At 54.3% G+C, this 20,959-nt stretch overlaps 1 protein-coding gene across 1 annotated transcript; it reads left to right on the top strand.

Moving 5' to 3' along the window:
• Positions 1-3,273: 3,273 nt before the first annotated feature.
• On the top strand, positions 3,274-14,239 carry LOC128943141 (uncharacterized). Its single transcript, XM_054285974.1, has 2 exons — positions 3,274-4,061; positions 13,708-14,239. The coding sequence occupies exons 1-2, from the start codon at positions 3,584-3,586 to the stop codon at positions 13,887-13,889; spliced, it is 660 nt and encodes a 219-aa protein (XP_054141949.1). The 5' UTR covers positions 3,274-3,583; the 3' UTR covers positions 13,890-14,239.
• Positions 14,240-20,959: the final 6,720 nt, after the last annotated feature.

The following is a 20,959-nucleotide window of genomic DNA, read 5'->3' as shown; positions in this document are numbered from 1 at the left end:
TCTGCATGGACACAGCCATTATCAAAGTCATGTCCCAGTGGTCAGTTGGATCCTGCCTTGGTGGAAATAAAACACCAGTGCTTTGTAGCTTCACAGAGGGTAAGCCATAAAATAAAAATACTAAGGAAATAGCTGTAACAAACACTTGACATCCATCATGAGGGACAAGATCTGTCTTAACCCACTAAAACATTATTTGTTCTTTTTCCCAGGGGCCAAAACACAGCTCTTCTGCATGAGATATGTGTGTCATTGGATATGTGTGTATCCCTAAATTTAATTTGTCCAATTGCATTAGGACAAGCAGCTAATTCCAAAATTCATTTTGTTTCCATAATCAACCCCTCTGCCAAATGGCATCTGGGTGGAATTGTGGAGATTGTGATTTTTATTTAAAGTGATTTATTGAAATCATTAGCAATGTACCCTAAGTGGAATCCATGGCAATCCTTTTAATCTTCCCCCCATCACAGTAAATGCAAACATTTTTTTTAATAATAGAGAGATTGAAATATAAGGTTATTAAAATCCACACTTGTGTATCTCTCCATGCTCTCTCCCTCTGTAATGGGCTGGAAACCATAACTGTGGAAATAAAGGCTCCCTTTCAGAGCGGAGATGCAGAGAGTGTATAATGAACAGTTAAGCATCTATTTAGTCACTTTGAATTGATAAGGGTTTTAATGAAAATGAAAGGAGCCAACTTGATTTCCGCTGCAGAGAAATACAAATGGTGGGGGAGTGTTTTTGTGGTATTGCCCTAAACCCCTTTAATGGAGTCAGTGTCTGCAGCAGAACTCAGAGCTTCCCCAAGTGCTTTTCCAGCCTCTTCCCACAAGTACTCAGTGGATCTCTAGGAAACGGAGGGGGTTTGCCCTGTGTCCCACTGGAGCAAGGTCTGGGCTGCTGTCACCAGCTGTCCCCAGGCACACAGAGAGCTGCCCTGTTGCCCCCAGCTCTGATTAATCTCCCCAGGTACCCACACCTTTGCAAACCCTCTGCCTCCAATCACTCAGCTCCATCCTCTCCTGGGAACGCAGGGGTACAGCATGGTGGGAGCCTGCCTGGGACAGCCACAGCTGAAGGCAGGCACAGGGGTGGGTCAGCTGGACCAGGTGCTCTCCTGTTCCCTCTGCTTGATGCACTGGTGCCATGGCAACTGCTAGCACCAAACAGCTGTGGTGAAAGGACAGCTTTGGAGCAGGCTCAGTCCCCAACAACCAGTGCCCATGCCCTGGGGGTTGTTCTCTCCTCCTAAGAACCCCAGGCAAAGGATGAGCAGAGCAAAGCCAGACTGCACTGTGCCACCCTTGCACAGAGCCCAAAATTCACTTCACATTGAAAAGTTTTTATAAAAAAAAATAATATTGCCATATTTTCCATCTTGGAAAGATAAAATCTGGTGTGGAGAATCTGACAGAGGAGCCATTTGCCCTTAGCTCCTGACTCCTGCCCTGGCCCTCAAAGCATCTCTGCAGCTTCCTGCTCTGGAGGCAGAGTAGCAGCTCCAACTCTGGACATCAAGATGCTGGGGCAGGGGCACAGCAGGACCTATCCCTTTGCAGGATATGTATCCATGCAGCTGCCCAGATATTCTTTTGTAACCAGTCACAGCTCTGTCACTTGTGAGAAGAAATTTTAGGATGTTGTTCAATGGTTCTGGGCACCAGAAGTGACTGTGACACAGTCCATGCACATTCCAGGGAGAAAAGCTTTTTCCTCAGCATCTTCTTTGCTCCTGGGCTGGTACACTCTGTCCATCACCAACCCAAACCCTGGTGATATTATTGCACAGGAGATGTTGCCATTTTATTCTATACTCTTCCAGCCCCCAGGCAGCTGGCAGGATTGCTGATGGCTGGTAACACACACACACACACACACACACACACACACACACACAAAGTTAATCTTTTGGTGTTGTTTCTCAGAAGCTCCATTTGGCTGCTTTCAGGCTTATTGTGGTGATTTTCTTGCCCTCGTGACAGCTGTTTCTTACATGGGGAAGCAGCACAAAAAAACCCCAACAAAACAAAAAACAGGGGGGCTGTGATTTATTTTCACCTCCAAATATAGAAAAACAATTTCTCCCTGTCTAAAATTTCCTCCTCTTTAAATATGTTTCACTGCCTTTAAACCAAGCCAGCAACTCAATGATCGCAGAGATCCCGCCACTACACTAAGGCAGATGAGCTGTATGTGTAGGGAACACGAACCAGTTTAAGACCATTATCAAGGTGACCAAGGCGGCTGGCTCTTACCAGTTGGCACAAACAGCTTAGCAGGGAGGGGACGCGGTGCGGGAGCTCAGCCTCAAGCCCTCCCTGCTTTCTGCAAAGCTGTCATCCCTCCGATGCCCAAACTTTGCGGGGCTGCGGGAGCGGGGCCGCGGGCAGCATCCCTCCTGCGGGATGCCGGCGGTGGGATGGATGATGTCCGCCCCGCTGCCGGCAGCGCCCGCCCTGTGATTCCCGCCTGCCGCCGGCTCCGCTCGCAGACAAAGGCTGAGCTCAGCGCCTGCGGGCGGCTGGACCTGGGCTACCCACGGCAGCGCTCCCCAGCTTCCCCTGCACCTCCCCGCGAACACCCCGCAGACGGATCAGAGCTCATCTTTTGTCACCGCAAGGATTAACTCCCCGGGGAGCGGCGGCGGAGGCTGAGCCCACGCTGCCAGCCTGCTTCCAGCACGCTCAGGAGTTTCGGAGCCAAGCTCCCGGCAGCTAATCCCCCTCGCAGCCGGGGCCGGGGAGGATGGGGAGAGCCGGCAGGTGAAGGGACAGCAGGGAAGAGGACGGGGAGGAGTGTCACACACACACGCACAGAGCACACGGCAGCGGAGCGGAGCGGATCGGCGGCTGCGTGCGGGGAGCTCCGCAGGGACCCAGCCCGCAATGAAACCAGCTGGAGCATCGGGAGAGAGGATCTGCTCGCTTGGAAAAGTCTCTAAGGTAAAACCCGAGGCCGGCCGCTTCTGGAGCGGGTGCTGGGCTCTCTGCCGGCGTGCTCGTTGTCTCTGACTTGGTTGTGTTTTTAAAGGAATCGATCGGGAGATGCCGGTAGAAGAAGTTGCCGAAAGCCAGGCTGGAATGGGCCGGGGCTGCGCGCCGCCGGCCCCGTCGCACAGCGGAGCAGCCGAACTTTGCGGGGTCTGAGCGTTTGTCCCCTCTGCGAACGGGAGAGCCGGGACCGCACCGCGCACCGGGAGCCTGACCGAGCCTGGGGCAGAGGCAACGGGGGTTTCTGTCTCAACAAGGACCATCGCCTCTGAAACAAAAAAAATAAAGCTGGAGAAGGGCAATTTATCTTTCTTTTCCAGATGACTGAAAATATCTACAGGATCCTGTCTCTCCGGTGTTCATCAGTGAGTAGCATAAGGGACAGGCGGCTGAGGAACAAAAATGATATCGGTCAAAATCACTCCAGCACCTACTTTTTCCTAAGGAACTTCATGCCCATAGGGGTTTTCTGCGGGCATTTCCAGGAGTGAGGCGAGGGACCACAGATGCATCCCTACCGGATCATGTAAGAATTTGCAGATGAGAAACGTACCTCATCCAGACCTTCTCTGCCCGCTTTGCAGTACATGGTTTGGTGTAAGCACAGCAATTCTCACCTCTTTCTCTCCCTTTTAAGTCTCTTGAGCTTGGAGACCTCTTTCCTCATTGCAATTATGATTATTTGCAACATCAGTGCCATCAAAGATTGGAGCACTTTCCTTTCCCAAATCCTCCCCAGCGTTAACAAGACTCTGAACTTGGTACAGCAAGTGGAAGCCACCACCAGCTCGGTGGTGAGTGTCCTCCAGGACCCCGAGCAGGACAACTACCTGTCCAATAGCCAGTCCATGAACTCCAGCAACTTCACAGCTGGCCTGGACCACTTGTTCCAGTACTCATACTCGGACAATGACCAGCTCTACAAGGAGTACAAACCCCCTCCTCGAGATGCCATTCCTCTGCCCAAGGCTGTCCTCTACCTCCTCATGGCAGCCCTGGTGGTGGTGGCAGTGGCGTACGCCATCGTCGGGCATCTCATCAAGGACCTCATCTACGACTTCGTAGGTGAGTGTGGGCTTCATACATTGAGTGCTTGTGGCCAAAAAGAGCCTGGTGCCAAGGCTGGACCTGCTGCCTTGCGTGTCTCCTTTGATTTGGGTGGGTTTTAGACCAAGCTTTGACCCTTTCACATTTGCAAGAGTGTTGGTTTATTTAATGTGCTGGGTTCTCCAAACTGAGTTCTGTGTTGACCATATTCCCAGAGAAAATCCTTAAGTTTAGCCCCCTTCCTCAAGGAGCAGATCTTGTGCCTGTGTACGTGTGCATAAATGTGTGTCCGTGAGTCTGGGTTGCCAAATGTCTGTAAAATCCCTTGGCCTGTTTCAACTGAGCTTGAATTAGAGGTCTCCAACACGAAAAGTTTCATGGCAACAGCTACCTGAGCACAAGATAACAACCCACTAGTGCATAGTGAAAGAAAATCTGCCATATGAGCTTAACCCCTTATTAGACACCAGTGAGTCTACAAACTCCTAGGAAACACAGCTCAGCAGTCTGGTTGCCTTAGAACAGTCATCACAGCCCTGCAACAAATTCATGCAATGACAGCCCAAAGAGGGTACATTTTTTTCAGATTTGGCTTCCTCCTCTTTGGATTCATCCTGTTGCTGATGAATGCTGTCCCTCTCCATAGGGGCCGAGAGCACAAACACTGCTGGCTGCTGTGGTCAGGCACAGCTGCTTGGCTGCTTGTGACAAGCCTTCAATGATACTCTTGCTCTTTTCCCCATAATTTGTAAGGCTGGTCGTGCTGGGGAGTGCAAATGTGCCCAATTCCCACCTGAACCCCTGGTACTTTTGGCCCCTACACCCTGACAGCCATCGTGTCCTTCTGAGGGTCAGGGCCCTGCTTCAATTACAATTTTCCAGCTTGGATAGGGATCCAGAAGGGATCCCCAGAGGGATTTGAGCTCCTGGCTCCTGCAGATGTGCACAATCCCCAAAAGCTCTGGCAACAATGCCCTGCACAGGAAAAGGAGGCAGAAATCTCTTTGCACAGCCTTGCTCTGAGCCTGACCCTCAATCAGGGTTGAAGCCCTGCAGGCTCCATCTCTGCAGGAGGAGGGAGGTCACACTCATCTGGAACAAAATCCACGTGTTCATTCATGATTCCCCTTTATCTCCCTGCTCCTGGGACACAGGAGACACAGAGCAGCCAAAACTCCAGCCAGTGCCTGGGGGTGGGCAGCAACCCTGCCTTGCTGAGGGGAGGGCAAGCCAAGCCCTTTGGGCAGAGGGTCATGATCGGGCAAGGGCCAGCAGCTCCAGGACAGAGGGGATTTAGAGGGGGTTATTTGGGACAAGAAAGGTCAAACCTCCTGGCAGGAGCAGTACTTGGGGTCTCACATGAGGCTGAGCCTAGAAAACTGCAGGGAGCTGCTGCTGAGGAGTTTTTCTTCGCTCCAGATGGAAGGAAACGGATATATTGTCTTAAAGTGTTAAATTTAACACTTAATCAGCAGCTTGCTGGGGCTGTGCTCATCTGATTTTGTGCTGGCTTCGCCACAAAGGTAGGCAGTGGGGACAGCACCTAAAAATATCCCCGCTCCTGCCCCAAGAAGGTCAAAGGACCAGGCCAGCCAGGTCAGAAACTCCCCCGAGGCAGGGGCAGCCCAGTCCCAGTGTCCCCACAGAGCAGACACCCCTGTCCCCATTGCTGTGGCCCCTGATGCAGGAGAGCAGAGATGTGGGTGCTCAAAGCATCCCTTGGGTGGGTGCTGCAAAGCAGGGCAGAATCCACAGAAATGCCCTGTCCCTGCAGGCACAGAGGGGCTGCAGCTGCAGTCAGGGACACCTGGGCCCAGGTGTGCTGCTTCCAGCTTGGCACCAGTGTTCCCTGCTGACCTTTAGCTTGACCCTCTGCGTGGGATGAGGTCAGCAGGGTGCTCCTTCTCTTGCAAAGTGCTTTGCAAAGGGACTGCCACAGCCTTTCACAGCACCAAGCACAGAGACAGCGCTGGGGTCTGCCCGCTTCCTGACACTTTGGAAGAAGCCTTTTCCCAGTTTAACACCCCTGGCTGAGGGCAAAGCATCCTCTCTGCCCCGGGGTGAGGTAATATCTCTCCAAGTTAAGGTCAGAAATCCATATGTGAGCTTCTTCCTCCTCCAGGCAGAGAGGAGAAGGCACTTCCCAAACTCCAGCAGCACCCCTCAGTGCCTAAGGCTGCCTCCAGCTCATCCTAGTTAGCACTCCAGGCCCATCTTCCCACAGTTTTTACACTTAAAATGAGCCAGTCCTCGGAGGAGAGCGAATGAGACCATGTTTGTTAACACTGCCAAGGAACAGCCTTTAAAGAGAAGGGGTTTCATTTGAATGAATTTGCATAAAATTACTCTAGGGACTGGACAGAGAGACCAAGGAACAGTAAATAAGAATCTGCTCTATTAGCTGCCTTAACACAATGCCTGGATTGATATACTCAGCAGCAGCTCCAGCCTCTGCTATCAGCATTTCTGCACTAATCATGTTCAGAAATACACAGGGAGAGATGGAAATAAGATGCCAAAGGGCTGGAGCCTGTTTCAGGGAGATTAAAGTGGCAATAGTTAATCGCTGCTTTAAACAGTCACTGGGAGGCAGCGGGGATGATTGTGACTCCTCAATACCAGCTTGTGGGACACGGCTTGGGGAGTCAAAGCATCAGCCAGGCCCCTGCTCCCACAGGAGCAATGAGAAGCAGGTGCTGGGCTCAGTTTTGGACGGTGAAGGGGTTCTTGGGATGCTGCCAAGGTTTTCTCCCTGTGAAACCTGAACGGGTATTTGCAGATGCTTCTTAAAAAATCAATTAGAGCTTGCCCAGGCATTGCCAGGGGGACATGAGCACTGCTGTGATGCCCAGCAGGCTGGGGAGGAATGGAAAATGGGATGCTGCATAGGAGAAGGAGGAAAGATGCATTGTTGGAGAGCAGGAAGGCAAAGCACCTGGGTGTGGATAAGAGAGCTCTGAAAGAGCCCCTTTTCAGCTCTCTCTGGAGAGCCCCAATTTCTCTCCAGTCTCACGTTTGGCTTTGCCAAAACTCATCCGATGTCTCTGCTTGGGGTTGGACGTGATCTCCCCGAGCAGGGTGGGAGGAAGGCTCCTGCGTGAGCAGGCTCAGACCCCACCAGCAGTCGAGGCAAATTGGGTCGAAGCGTTTGGAAAGCTGCTTAACTCTGAAGCGCTGGAGAGCTGCCAGAGCCGGCGCTGCGGCGAGGAGCGGGCTTGGCAAATGACAAGGCTGTCACCGCCGTACGAGGCGCCTAATTACTGCAATCCCGGGAATCTGCCCGCCCTCCCTCCTCCGGCCCCGGCAGCTCGCTGAATATCGCTCCTATTTAAAAGTTATTAAAAAAAAAAAAAAAAAAAAAAAAAAAAAAAGGAGGAGAAAGGGGGGGAAAAATAAAAAGTTTGACTGGAAACAAAGGTGTTGCCATGGAGACTGCACGCGTGTGGTGGCCGGGAAAGGGGACAGCATCATCTCCTGCACGGGAGGAAGGCTCTGCTGGGCTGCGTGGGAGCCGCGCCTGGCAGGAGACCTTGGCTGCTGTCCCCCGCTTCGGCCAAGGGCTCCTCCGGGCTGCTCATCTCCAGGCAGGCCTTGGAGGGAACTTTTCCCTCGGGAATGGGCCCAGGGCAGATGCCCAGCAGGTTCATTGGCACTGGCAAGACTGTGCTGGTCGATGGCTTTGGCGCTGGTCAAAGCCCTACGCCATCCTTGGAGCAGGGTCTTTCTTTTCTTTGCCCTTTTGACCCACCAGCCATATTTTTGTTTTTCAGCCTTATCTCCAGCCACCACATTTCAGGCTTCTTTAGGAAACGGTCCCCTTGAACAAAGAAGCTGTGCATGAATGTGGCATTGCTGAAAATAGCTGCTGGGTGATCCTGCAGGGACACGGGATCCACTTTTAATTGCTCCACACAGAACCACAGGGCTCTGAGGATAATTCAGCCCAGGCAGGGATTGCAGACAGCATCTTAGGTCCATCAGAGAGGACTTATACCTCTTCTTTTCCAGCTCTGTTTTGAGGATAATTCCTTTGCCTGCCGAAGTTGTGGGAAGTAACCACGTCAGGTTCCCTTCTGCTTTTCTATCTTGGTTCTAACCCACCTCTCACAGTGATCCCCTGCCTGTTTCCCTTCTGGTGCATGGGGGTGCATCAGGAGTTCCTGAGGTGTTGTTTGGGGAAGCAGTGGCTACTGTAGGATAATTCACCACTCCCCTCACAGGCTGGGGCTGGACAACGAGCCACAGTGGTCTGCAAAGGGGGCCCACTCCAGGACAGCTGCATTTGAGGCCAAACCTTTGGAGCTCAGAGCTGGAGGAGAGGAATGGCTTCCAGCACACACTGCCAGGCATTGACCAAGGCCTCAGGGATGCGCCATCCCACGGCAGCCTTCCCATTCCTGCCATCATGTGGTGCAGGGATGGGCTGTGCCAGGTCCAGGGATGGGCTGTGTTTGTCTGCTGCCCTGCAGGCACTGCTCTCCCTTGAGCTGGGACCCAGCAAGGCTCCTCACTCTCTGGTCACCTTCACTCTGCCTCTGGAAGACATGGACAGCAAATATCCACCCCCAGGACCATGCCTGCCTCCCGCCCACCACACCTGAGCCACCACCTCTCAGAGACCCATTCTCTGGAGCTGCAATGCTGCCTGATGGGTGGGACTGGCATCAAATGCAGGCTTGGTCCAGGGTTGCTCTGGTGCATGCAGAGAAGCTGTTCTTAAGAGAATATAATAATTAATTGAGTGCCGTTTCCATGTCACCCCTTCTCCCACCAGAGGCCTCCTGCTGGTGACAGGTCTGTAGAGGAGCAGCGTCCTTACCTGTCCACCAGCAAAGCAGAGTGTTCCCCATGCTCTTTGGGGTGCAGGACAATTTTGACTCAGCCAGCACAGCAAAGCTGAGAAATTTCTGCAAAGCAGGGCACGAAGAACAAATCCTAACATCAAATTCATTTAGAAATAAGTGAATCTTCATTTAGAAAAAAGTGAGGGGAAAAGGGGGGTTTCTAACAAATTACTGTTGCCAGGGGCAGACAGGGATTTTCCATCAGAACAAACCTGGGAGTTATCTGTTGATTTTGCTAATGGATAAGTAGAATCTGTCCAGCAAATGAGACAGCTACAACATCCAGCTGTGACTGCAGCATCATGTCAGAGACACGAGGGATACCCTTGAACTCATCTCCATTGGGAATGCTCCGGCCAGAGCTGGCCCTGCCTTGCTGCAGAGCAATGTGATTGCTGGGTCAGGACTTGTTTCAAAGAAAGAGGTGCTTCTGCTCCTGCTGATGGGAAAAGAGCTTTTTTAGCAGCTGCTTTCACACCCAGCTCCATTTAAAGCAAAACTAGAGCACGAGTTTGATTGTTCATCGAACATGTCGCCCCTTCCTTTCCTGTTTCCATCTCTACAGGGACTGTGAATGTCTCACTCACCAGGCTGCATTTAAATTTCAGCCCTTTCTCCCACCCCCTTCTGCTCTTCTGCCTGGGATGTCTCTTTTTCAGCAGCTGAAATGGCTCACAGACATCCCACCCTGCCACCAGTGAATGCAGGGGACCGTGCCACCCCCTTGGGGTGACACTGGGCACACAGCAACCCTGTGCCCCTCTGCACCCAGACAGCAGGAGGCTGCTCTCTGCTGCCTGCCCTGTCAGGGCTTTCTGGGCAAGGACCAGCTGCTCATACGAAGGGCACACTGTGACATCTGGGCATCCCCAATGTTTTTGTGTCCCCAAAAATACAGCAAATCCCGAGGTCCTGATTCCAGGGGTGCTGTCAAAGACTCAGAGACAGGCAGGTGCAGGGGCATTTCGTGCCATATCACTCTGCTACTTGTGGATAATAATAATAATAATAATAACAGAATTGCTATTCCACAGCTGCTGATGTGCCCAGTCTGCTTTATCTCCTCTCTCCAGCTGCTTTGGATCAATCGCTCCCTATCGATCTCACCCCACCTCTCCACTGGCCCTGCAGACCCCAGCAGGCCCACTGATCCTCAGCAGCACCTGACCAGCAGGAAGAGGTGTCTCTGGGTTAGATGCTGCTCCCCAGCCTGGCTGAGAAAGTCACTTTGTTCCTCTCTTTTATCCAAGACATTCACACACACACCTGTGGACATGCCCTGGATTTTGCAGCATGTGTTATGAGCTCCTTCCAGTGGCTGGGTAGGGACAGGCAATGCTTCTTCTTATCTCCAAAGTGTGACTGTCCTGGGTGTGATGTGCCAGGAGCACACTGTGGGATCCCTCCTCAGCCCAGCTCTGCTTGTAGCTGTCCCAGATCCATTAGGTGTCATTAGATTCAGCCTAACTTTGCTCACCTGGAGAATGTGTGAACCCATATGTGGGCTTAGACCCAAAAGAGGATTTTGTTTTCCTCTGTGTGTATATTTTTTGTGGCTCATGCATCCCCCTGCCAGCTGTAAGGGATGGAGAGATAAGTACCTGACATGGTGCTGAGGGCTGCAGGTTCCTTTGGTCTGTCACCACCACCACCCCTGGGCTCCCAGCCCTTGGCCACCCCCCTTACCCAATTACACCCCTGTGCAGGGTTCATTATCCAAGATTTCCAGCCTGTGTTGGCACATGACATGAGGTTGTGCCTCCCATCCCCTGCAAAATTCCTTCCGCATCAGAGCGAGGTTTAATCCCATTGACGCCAAAGATGTGCAGGTCTCCTCTCTCTCCTCCCTCATCCCTCCCCAGACACGCCATGGGTGACCCCAGGAGACCTTGGTTCCTCCCCCTCACACTGAGAGGAGCCAGAGGGAGCTGCTGGGGAGGATGGAGCCCGGCTGGGATGGAATTGGCAGTGCCTGGCAGGGGACACGAGGGCGCTGACATTTTTATGGTTGTTTCTCCAGGGTCCTGCTGGCAGGAGATCCTCTGCCAGCTCCACGGGGCCTCGCTCCCCTCTTCCACACATGGCAACACGCTGAAGTTACAGGCCATAAATGGCCACAAATAACATGTAATTGTGTAATTACTTCACTCCTTACTTACACAGTCAAATCATAAAGGCATCGCAGTAAATACCCTCTAATGACAGCCTAATTACATCTTCCTGCAGATTACTGGGTAATTAGATCCAGCAGGCTCCAGAAATAATTCCCAGGGAAGCGGTGGTTCGGATTAGCACTCACAATCCAGCCTGCTCTCACCCAGGAGCTGGACTGTGGCAGCCCCACGCAGCCACATCCCCTTTGGTGACAATGCACTGTGTCACTCCTCCCGTGCCAATGGCTTTTGCTGGTGCCCTTGGTGCTCTCCCAACACACCCACCCCCTGCATTTCTCTGCCTTTACCACAGTGCCTCATCCAGCTCTTGCTTCTCCTTGTGCCCACAAATGTCACCAGGGGTCCATCATCTGGCCACCAGATGCCACTCACCCCTGCTCACAGGCATGCAACGCTCTTTGCTCCTCACTGCACACGGCAATCCTTCTCCAGCAGCTCCCGGGATATTTGAGGACCCATCACTCCTTTTTCTAGAGATTATTCCCCTTCCTCCCTGCAGCTCCCACTGGAGTTTTACGGCTGACGTCAAGGAAGGCGAGCTGGGAACTGTAATAGTATTTGTAGGAGGCAATCCTGTTACTGCCTTCAGCTTCTCCTCACGGCAGGCAGCTCTCTGCGTGGGGGCTGCAGCAGCCTGCAAGGTCCTGGGGCCAGGAGGCTCTGTCTGGGATGGACCAGACCACAGAGAAGGTGGTGGAGTGTTTGGCCTTCAGTCCAAACCCAGTAAAGCCAAGCAAAATCAAAGCTGTAAAGGAAAAAAGCCCTAAATGAGCCTTCTGGGCTTGGCTGATTTTCCTTGGGGAAGGGTTGGGATGGGGAGCCCAGCCTCAGGTGGGTTATGCAAGGGAAAGCTGAATGTCCTGGTTGGGACTCAGGGCAGACTCAGGGCTCCCCAAAAACCTTTGGACCACTTCCTTGCTGAGTTTCCCAATCCCTCTTGCTAGCCCAGCGGTGGCTGAGGCAGCTGTGGTTCTTCTCCTGCCTTTCCTGTTGGACAGCCAGCAAACCCTGCTGGCACAGTGATGAAGGTGAAGAAAATAGGAAAACCAAGGAAAAGCTGTCCCTCTCTGGACATGTTGCCAGTGCCCAGTGTCACTACAGAGCTCTACCCTCCTTGGAGAGAGCCCCCTCTTCCAGCCAGCCCATGCTGGCAGTGGGGCACAACTCCTCCACTCCCTGTCCCTGCCAGGGTGGTCACCTACCCTGGCTCCAGAGCGTGAGCATCACCCTCAAAGTCATGTTCTGCTCTCTTGGGGATGCTGTGGCCAAATGGCTTCAGGCTGGGGAAAAAAATCAAATATTGCATAGCAAGAACAACAAAACTTTTGACTTTTCTTAAAAGAAAAAAAAAATAAGAGAGAGAAGTTTTGGGTCTCTCAAAAAAAGCCCAAAATTTGACTTGCAGTGCACACACTGAGCATAGAGAGGCCCACAGGTCATTCCTGGCTCTCTGCTCACACCTGAAGAAATGTCTGGCCACCACTGGTGAGCTGAGAAATGAGATCTTCCATTCACTTCACACCTGGCATCCCACCCTGGCATCTGCCATTATTCAGTCCTAGTTTTGCTGCAAAACTTTTTTCGACAGCCCATGAGAAAGACGTCATCTCACTGGGATGGCATTTCTGTGTTCCTGTTCAGGAAACCATAACTGGAATGTCCTGTGGGAGAGAAAATACCCCACAGCACAAAGGAGAGAAAATGTATTCTGTGAGATCCAGGGGCAAGTAAGCAGAATTCCTCAGGAACAACAAAACCAGGCTGGTCCTTCTGTCTGCCTCCTAGTAGCCTCCTCTGCTTTATTTTGACAGCAGAGCTAAAGCAGAGGAGTGCTGGTGCTCCACTGCCCACAGCCACAAGGTCTTGGGGCTGCTCTCCCTCACCTGGGTTTCCCCAGCTTTGATTTCCTCATTGCTGGTGCCTTCCCATCTCAGTGGGCTGTGGCCTCTCACTGCCCAAACAGCCAAGTTTTTATAGAGACAGCAGTTTGGGAAGCAGCACTGCCTGCTTTCACTCAGCTGCCATCCCTGGTGCTGCAGGGGATGTTCCAGTCACGCTGCCATCCAGCAGTGACACTGCATTTTGGAGGGGCATCAGTCACCCCCAGGGTCGTGGATCAGCTCAGAACCAGGTCCTGGTGCAAGAAGCACAGCCCCAAAACTGCCATGGAGGGATTGAGGCCCTGGCATGGCTGTAATGTACTCTCAAGGCAGAAAAGCCATGTCCCAGCCACATCTCCAACACCATTTGGATGACACATTTAATCACTTATTCTCTCTGACAGCAAAATCCCACTTTAGGAAATGGATTGCTGGAGACCCCAGATGCACGCTTCACTTTGGAGGCACTTCACTCTCATTTTTGGGATTAACAGGGTGATTTCATCTGCCTAAGCTGGGAGGGCTTCCAGAAACCATCAGCCTGAAAACCAGCCCAGAGCTGGGAAGAGCAGAGATCCCAGCTCCAGGGGAGTGGAGGGAGCTGAAGGGGCAGGGGTGGGCAAGGAACACTCCTGGAGGGGGAAGCACCCAGAGCCAGAGGTAGGGTGTAGCAGGAGGCAGCAGTTCTCTAGGATTTTCAGCCTTGAGCTCTGGGCAAAGAGCTGGAGGCAACCAAGGGCTTCTTTTGTGCTTTTCCCTCCTCCAGACTGGATCTTTGGCCCCAACCCGGATGACAACAGCAACAAGAGCGACATCAACTGCATCAGCAACAGCGTCAACGAGATGAGCGAGCTGCCCGAGGCGCCGCAGCGGCATCCCCGGGAGCGGCAGCCCCAGGACGTGGTCATTGCCATCAGCGAGACCTGTCACCTGCCGCAGCAAACGTGACCGGCGCCACGCCCGGGCCGGGCGGGATGGAGCAGCGGGATCGGCAAGGAGCACCGGGATGCAGAGGAAAGATGGAGCAGCGGGATGGAGCAGTGGAACAGAGCAGCAGCCGCCCCGCAGGGCCGGGCGGGGAGAGGATGGGATGGGCAGAGCCGGCGCCCTGGAGCAAAGCCCTCCTCCCCCTGGTTGTACCAGCCTCTAAGGACCTTGTGGGGGTGGGTGGCATCACCCCTTCTTCCCAGGCTTGTCAGCCCTTGGGTTTGTGACCCCCTCTTTGTTCCCTGTGAATAGCAAAAAAGAAAAAGCAAATGCAAAATACACCCACCAGACAAAGCTTGCAAGAGAAATGAGCTGCAGAGAGAGGCCGGGCAGTCCTTCGGCATGTGGCTGTCCTGTGGTGTGGGAATGGGGTGGGGAAAAGGGCAAAGGAGACAAGGAGGCTGCAGAGAAATGTGGTGTCTGCACTTCTGGGGCCAAGCCCAGGGCTCAGCAGGGAGCTGGGAGCTGCAGAAAGGCACAGAAAGGTCAGCAGGGGCCAAATCCCCCAGTACATTGGTGATCTGCCTGGGCCATCACTCCTGCCTTCAGTTCTGCAGCTCCAGCTCACAGCCCTGTCCAGCAGGTGTGTCCTGTGGCTCCGGGACAGCAGGGTGACAGCCCAAGCTGCCCAGGGAGCCTCATTCCTCTGGGCCTGTAGCCAAACCAGGGCCATCACATTCCCTCCAACACACCTCTGCTTGAGCCCAGCACCCCCTGGCAGGGAGCAGCCCTGTTGGGACCAGGTACAACCCCTTTTTCTGAGGAAATGTTGCTGGAGAGGAAGACAGGGACCCATCTGCATGAAATCCAAACTCTTTCTGGGGGAAAATAGCCCTTGTATGTCTGCATCCTTCAGACCCATCCCAGTGTGAGCACCTCCTACATCACCCCCAGGATTCCTGCCACCCCAAGGGGTGCTGGCTCTGTACTGGGGCCAGCCCCACGTGCAGTGATGGAGCAGGGACACCTCTCTGCTCTCCCTGGATGCCCTCCTCTTCCCAGCCATAGCACACCAACCAAAACTGCCCTTCTCTGTGCCCAAAGACATCCTTCCCCATTTGTAGATCCCTGCTCCTCACTGTTTAAGGGGCTCAGGGGAAGCCAGCAACAGCAAATGTGTGGTGCAAGCTCCCAAACCATGTGGGAAAAAGAGCATCCTGATGGTTTCATTGCTGTTTTAAGACCAGCTCTTTAAAACCTCAATACGGGTTTTAAACCAGGATCCATAGTTTCTCTGTGTAGCACAGTGGAGGCACAGGGACCAAGCTCATTCCTTGTGCCATTCCCTTATGAAGATCCCTTTGCTCTCTGCATCTTCCCTGAACTTAAAAAAAACGTTATGCTGAGATGAGGCCGTGGTCCAGACTTGTGCATTCAGGGATGCAAGTCCTGCCTTTTCCCAGCCTGCAGCACCCAGCACACCACAAACAGCAGGGGCCAGAACAGCATCTTCCCCTTCTGAAAGTGCTTAAGGAAAATGACGAATGTGGTTTCAAACTCCTGCTCCAAGGGCTTTAATGAGAGCCATTACCAGCCGTCCCACCCTGGGCTGGGGCTTTGTCACTTTTCAGAAAGCAAAGGCGAGGACAGTACCTCAGACGTCCCCCCGTTATTAACCATTTCCGATCTGATAGTGTTCTGTGTTCTGCCACCGTCATTTTTCTCTGTGTGTTTTTATTTTGTTTTGTTTTGTTTTTTGTTTGTTTGTTTGTTTGTTTTTGTTGGGTTTTTTGGGGTTTTTTGTTTGTTTTTTTTTTTTTGAATCCTGGGTTTGTAGCGCGGCTGCTCTGGCACCTGCCAGGCTTCCTGGGGCTGGACAGGGATGCTCCATCAGCACAAGGGGGATGCTGGGGCACGGTCCCCCCAGTGACTGTCACCCCTGCAGTAACCCCCTGCAGCACCAGAGCTGGCTGTGGGCTGGGGAAGCCGGGAAGCTCCAGATTCCCGGGGTTCAGCAGGTTGTGCAGGGAGGTTGTACAGGTTTGCTGCTCCCCTGCTCTCTCAGCATCAGCAGGCTGGACACCGGGGTCACGCAGGCGAGGGACAGTGACACGCCGTGTGTCACAGTGGCACTGCTCACCATGGGGACACGCCACTCCCTGGGCACAACCGATCCCCCCACGGCTGCACCGCAGCCCCATCACCCATCAGCGGCTGGGAATGCGGTGGAGGCTTCCCTGGGCATGGAGGCAGCCCCCTGCACTCCAGCCGGGCTCTCGCTCCCTTCCGGAGACCTTCGGGGTCCCACAGGACGCGGGTTGGCTCCAGGAGATGCTCCCGCACCGAGCAGCGGCTCGCACGCTGGGCTGGGGAGGCTGCCCCGGAGCAGGAGCCGAGGGAAGGAGCCCAGGAGAAGGAAGCAGCCCAGCCGAGGGAAGGAGCCCAGGCGAGGGAAGGAGCCCAGCTCCCTCGGAGCAGGAGCCGAAGGAAGGAGCCCAGGAGAAGGAAGGAGCAGGAGCCGAAGGAAGGAGCCCAGGAGAAGGAAGGAGCCCAGGAGAAGGAAGGAGCCCAGGAGAAGGAAGGAGCAGGAGCCGAAGGAAGGAGCCCAGCTCCCTCCTGTGGCCGCCCGAGCCGGGCAGGGCTGGCAGGAAGCGCCCCCAGCCCTCCGCTCAGCCTCTCTGAAATCCCCCTTCGCAGGGGTGCCAGGGGGGTCCTGTGGCTGTGCCCATCTCCAGGAATGACCAAACACTGGGTGATGCTGCTGCAGTGCCCACAGCGAGGGGAAACACCAACCTGGGCAATGCCACAGTCAGGGCTGGCACCAGAGCTCTGCAGGACCCCGGGGCTGCTTTTGGAACTGACCCCACTGGAATCTGCCAGGAATGGGGGGAACACCACAGAGGGCAGCTGTTCCCCACACCACCCCCCTTCACATCCCCCCTTCCCTGCATCCCTGCCATCATCTTCCCCCTGCTTTGTCCCCAAAGATGTCACCAGAGCCCACACCAGTGCTAAGCTTGAGCCTGCAAGAGTCCCAACACCACGGAGCCTTTTTGCCAGGCAGAGCATGGCTTTGGGCTGCCACAACCCCTGTCCCTCCAAGATCTCAGTGTCTGTCTGTCCAGCCATGCACCCATGCAGCTGGCTGCATTTTGGAGGGCATCACCAGTACCCTCAGAGGACCTTTGAAGCAGGGTGGCAGGACAGGACCAGGCAGATGAGTGAGGAGAGTTCTCCACGTTTTTGTTTGGGGTGTGCCAATGGTACAGCATTCTCGTGTGCTCCTCTCGCCCACCAGGACCCCCTCTGCAGGCTCAGCTGTCCTCCTGAGCCCTCTCCTTGCCCTCTGAGCAGGGGACAAGTTTCTGGTGATCCAACAGCATGGAGGGGCTGCTTTGCCCAGGGGAGGATTTCTGGGGATGCTGAGGAGGAGGGGGTTTCATGAGTGTGCCAGGCTATTCTGACTGCACCTCTTTAGTGCAGGAGGTTGCTCTTTAATTCCCTCCTTCTTCCCCTAAGCGCCTTAGGGAGCAGAGAGGAGAGATGCTGCTGCTTTTTATAGCAGCCATAATCCCTGCTGCTCACACTGCCTGCACCTCCTGCCCCGAGACACAGGGCTGAGCCTCCAAAACGGGGCTGCTGCCCAAAAAATGCCTCAAAACCCTTTGTCTCCCAGCACTGCCCCTCTCCCAGTGCACAAACCCCAGCTAGGGGTGGGTCTGGACTCAAGGCCCCTTTTCAGGAGGGGTGGGACAGCCACAGGTGCTGCACTCTGACATGGAGGGACAGACAGACACACATACAGAGACACACGGATGAGCACCAGAACAGCTGCCTGGCCTCCCTGCTCTCCTCCAGGACTTGTGGAACAGGAACCAACCCCACAGCACAGCCACAAGAAAGCCCTCAGGCACAAGAGGAGTCTGGGGGGTTCTTTCCTTTCTATCTCCCCAACTTTACAAAAGGGAAGCTGAGGCAGGGAGGGAGCAGGGTTAACCCTAACCCTGATGAGGGTAGGCAGCTGATGAGCTTCCAAGGTAGATGAAGCCTTTCTTTGGATGCAACCCCCAGACTGTGAGCTTCAGCACTTTGCCAGGATCATTTTGGTGTCAGGCTGCCTGGTTTCCCTCACCCAGCCTGTGTCTGTGAAGCCATGGATGGCATTTGAGCCATCATCCCTGAGCATGAAGGGACTGAGGAAAAGGGATGTGAAGTGGGGCAGTGGCAGGTTTGGTGTGGGGCAGGAGAGGCACATTTCACCTCCTGTGGCTGTCCTGGTGGTCAGTGCTGTCCTTGCAGCCAGTCCCATCCCTGTCCCCACCCCAGGACCACAGCCACCACGGGAGGGCATGGGCACTGCAGCTGCTTGATTCCCATTGCCATTGCCCTCTCCAGCAGCTCTGCTTTTGCTTCTCTCCAGCCAAAAGTCCCCCTGACTCTGCACCCTGCCAGGAGGAACCCAGCACAGCTCTTGACCTTTCGCTGTTTCTGTTCTACTGCCCATGCTTGGGCAGATGACATTTTCTCTGCCCACCCACCCCAGCTCAGAGGGTCTCAGCAGAGGGCAGCCTGGCAAATCCTGTCTGAAACCACTTTGTCCTGCTGCAGGTCCGGCCCTTGTCTCCCACAGCTTCTTTGCAACACATTTGCTGTAATTTTCCCTTTAAACACCCCACAGAGGGGAAAAAAAACAAACGGGGGGGGGGGGGGGGGGGGTGTGGGGGGGTGGTTCTTCTAGGTCAGGCTGAGCTAAGACAGGGAAAGAAGATTAATTTCTCAGCAGAGCAATTCAGATTTTTCTGCTGCTCCCTGCTGGGGACTGAGGCTGGTGCCAGGAGCACGCTGATCTCCTGGGCACACACGTGTTTTGGTCGTCACCCCTGGGGTGGCACTGAGCAGGACGTCCCCAGATCCATGTCCTGCGTGGGAAGTGTAGGGGGATTCTCACCCAGCAATGGGTGATGGAGGTGGGAAGAAGGTGGAATATCAGGGATGGTGAGGGCCAGGGTGGTGCCCAGCACCCAGCGAGGAGGAAGGGGACAGCTGTGCCCCCAGCTGGGCTGGGACAGGCAGGGAATGAAGCCCTGAGCCTGTCCTTGTCACCCACCCGTGCCACCACACACCCACTGAGCAGGCCCTGAGCAGTCACACTTGTTTTTCACTCCCCAGGAGTGCTGGGAGCTCTAAAGCCAGCGGATTATTCTCCAAAGCAAAGGCCTGGCCTGCTGCCAGCCCCTGGCAGGGAGCAAACAGCCTGGGGAGGCATTTCCCAAAGGCTCAGCTCGTTCCTGGGTCACACTCTGACTTTGCACCCCGTTCAGCAGCCTCACACTCACTCAGTGCAGACACCAGGAACCTCAGGAGAGGTTCCCAAAGGTGGGGAGGAGGCAGGAGGTTCCCAGGAGACCCCACCTGGTGTCTGAGCCTCCCTGGGCAGAGCATCCCCTGGGCAGTGTGGCTTCTCCAGGGTTTGTAGAGGTTCAGCACAAGACAGGCACAGGGAGGGAGATGTCTCTCGCTCTCCTCTCTGCACAAAACTTGTAGGAGGTTCTTTGGAGACCTGTGAGCCTGGGGCAGTGGGAAGGAAAAGCTGGAAGCCAGCTGGAAACTCAGGACATAAGAATCCTACACTGGATTCTTGTGGTTCTTGTGGATCCTTCTTAAATCCTGCTGATTTAACCCAGGACTGGGGGTCCCTGGTGTAGGTTCCAGTGTCCCCTGGGCACTGTGGGGTGCTGCCTGGAGGAGAGCTGGCTGATGGGGCCAGCCTGCGTACCATGCCCCGAAGCAGTGGACTGAACTCAATTGCCCTAAACTGGAGGCAGCTTTGGGATCATGGAGCTCTTCCATGGAGGGATCTGGGGATCACCACTGTGCTGGGACCAGCACCAACACTTCAGCCGTGCCCAGGAGACCATCAGAACATCCCTACTGCCAAAAGCAGGGGTTGGGGGCTACACTCAGCCTTTCCTGTCCCATTTATTGGCCTCTCCTGCCCCACACTGTCTGCAGTGGGTCAGGCAGCACAAAACCAGAGCTCTGCTCACAGTGCTGCTCCCCAGGAAGGGTTACAGATAACCAGGTCAATCTCCGAGGAAGAGGAGGGTGGGGACACTGTGATCCAGTCCCACAGGCTGTGCTGGCACCCACACACCCCCTGCACCCCCTCCCAGGGTCACCCCACAGTGATGCTCCCCCTGCCACAGAGCCCATGGGGTGGTGTGGGGCCACCAGAGCAAAGGACACGGAGTTCAGCCACCTCCCTTCCGACCATGGGGACCTTTTCCCCTGAGAAAAGGATATTTTCATGCTTCCTCCCCACAGGAACTAACAGAAATTGCTTAAATGGCTGCATGGCTCTGGGGACAGGCCCTTTTGGAGCTGAGCTGCACGCAGGCAAGGGAAAGCCCAGGGGACATTTTAATAACAAGCAAGGAGAGCTATTGAAGTGTTTTACTGCCTCGTTAAGGCACTCTAATCTCTGTGTATATCTGGAAAAAAAAATTGGCTGGCTGGTGTTTTTATTGTAACAGAGGTGGGTGTATTCTGGCACTGCTGGGATCCCGCCTGCTTTATCTGCTTGTTTTCTTACCTGATACCAGCAGTGAACAGCCCAAGAGCAGCTCAAGGGCAGCAGCAGCAGGGTCAGGGCCAGGCAGGCCAGGAGGAAGGCTGAGGATCCGTGCTGTGGGCTGTTTCCTACCCACACGTGCTCTGCACCCCATTGCTGCACCCACCTTTCAGACAGATGCAGGTGTTTCCCCAGGGGAGGTTTGGGAAGTTGGCTCTGCACATGCCTGGGATCCCTCATCCAGGCAGCCCAGAGACAGAGCAGGGAGACAACAACAAAGTCCCATCCACCCCTCCAGCTCCAAGGGCTGGGATTTGAGGGATACACAGATTTTGTGACTATGGGCACCTTGGGTTGATATAAGCCAGGCTGAAGGGTCCATGACCAAGGAAGCCCCAGCAAAAGTTCTTCTGCAGCAATACAGGGTCATCCAGCTGCTGAGGTCTAGGTTTGTAAGAGGAGTAGGCTGGGCATTTTATGTCTACGGTATTCATGATTCTATTTTTTACCTCAGCCCAGC

Source organism: Melozone crissalis, unplaced genomic scaffold, assembly GCF_028551555.1.
Source record: "Melozone crissalis strain CALT ecotype California unplaced genomic scaffold, PUWL_Pcris_2 ptg000045l_1, whole genome shotgun sequence".
Classification (NCBI taxonomy): domain Eukaryota; kingdom Metazoa; phylum Chordata; class Aves; order Passeriformes; family Passerellidae; genus Melozone; species Melozone crissalis.
This window is presented reverse-complemented; position numbering and strand designations above follow the sequence as displayed.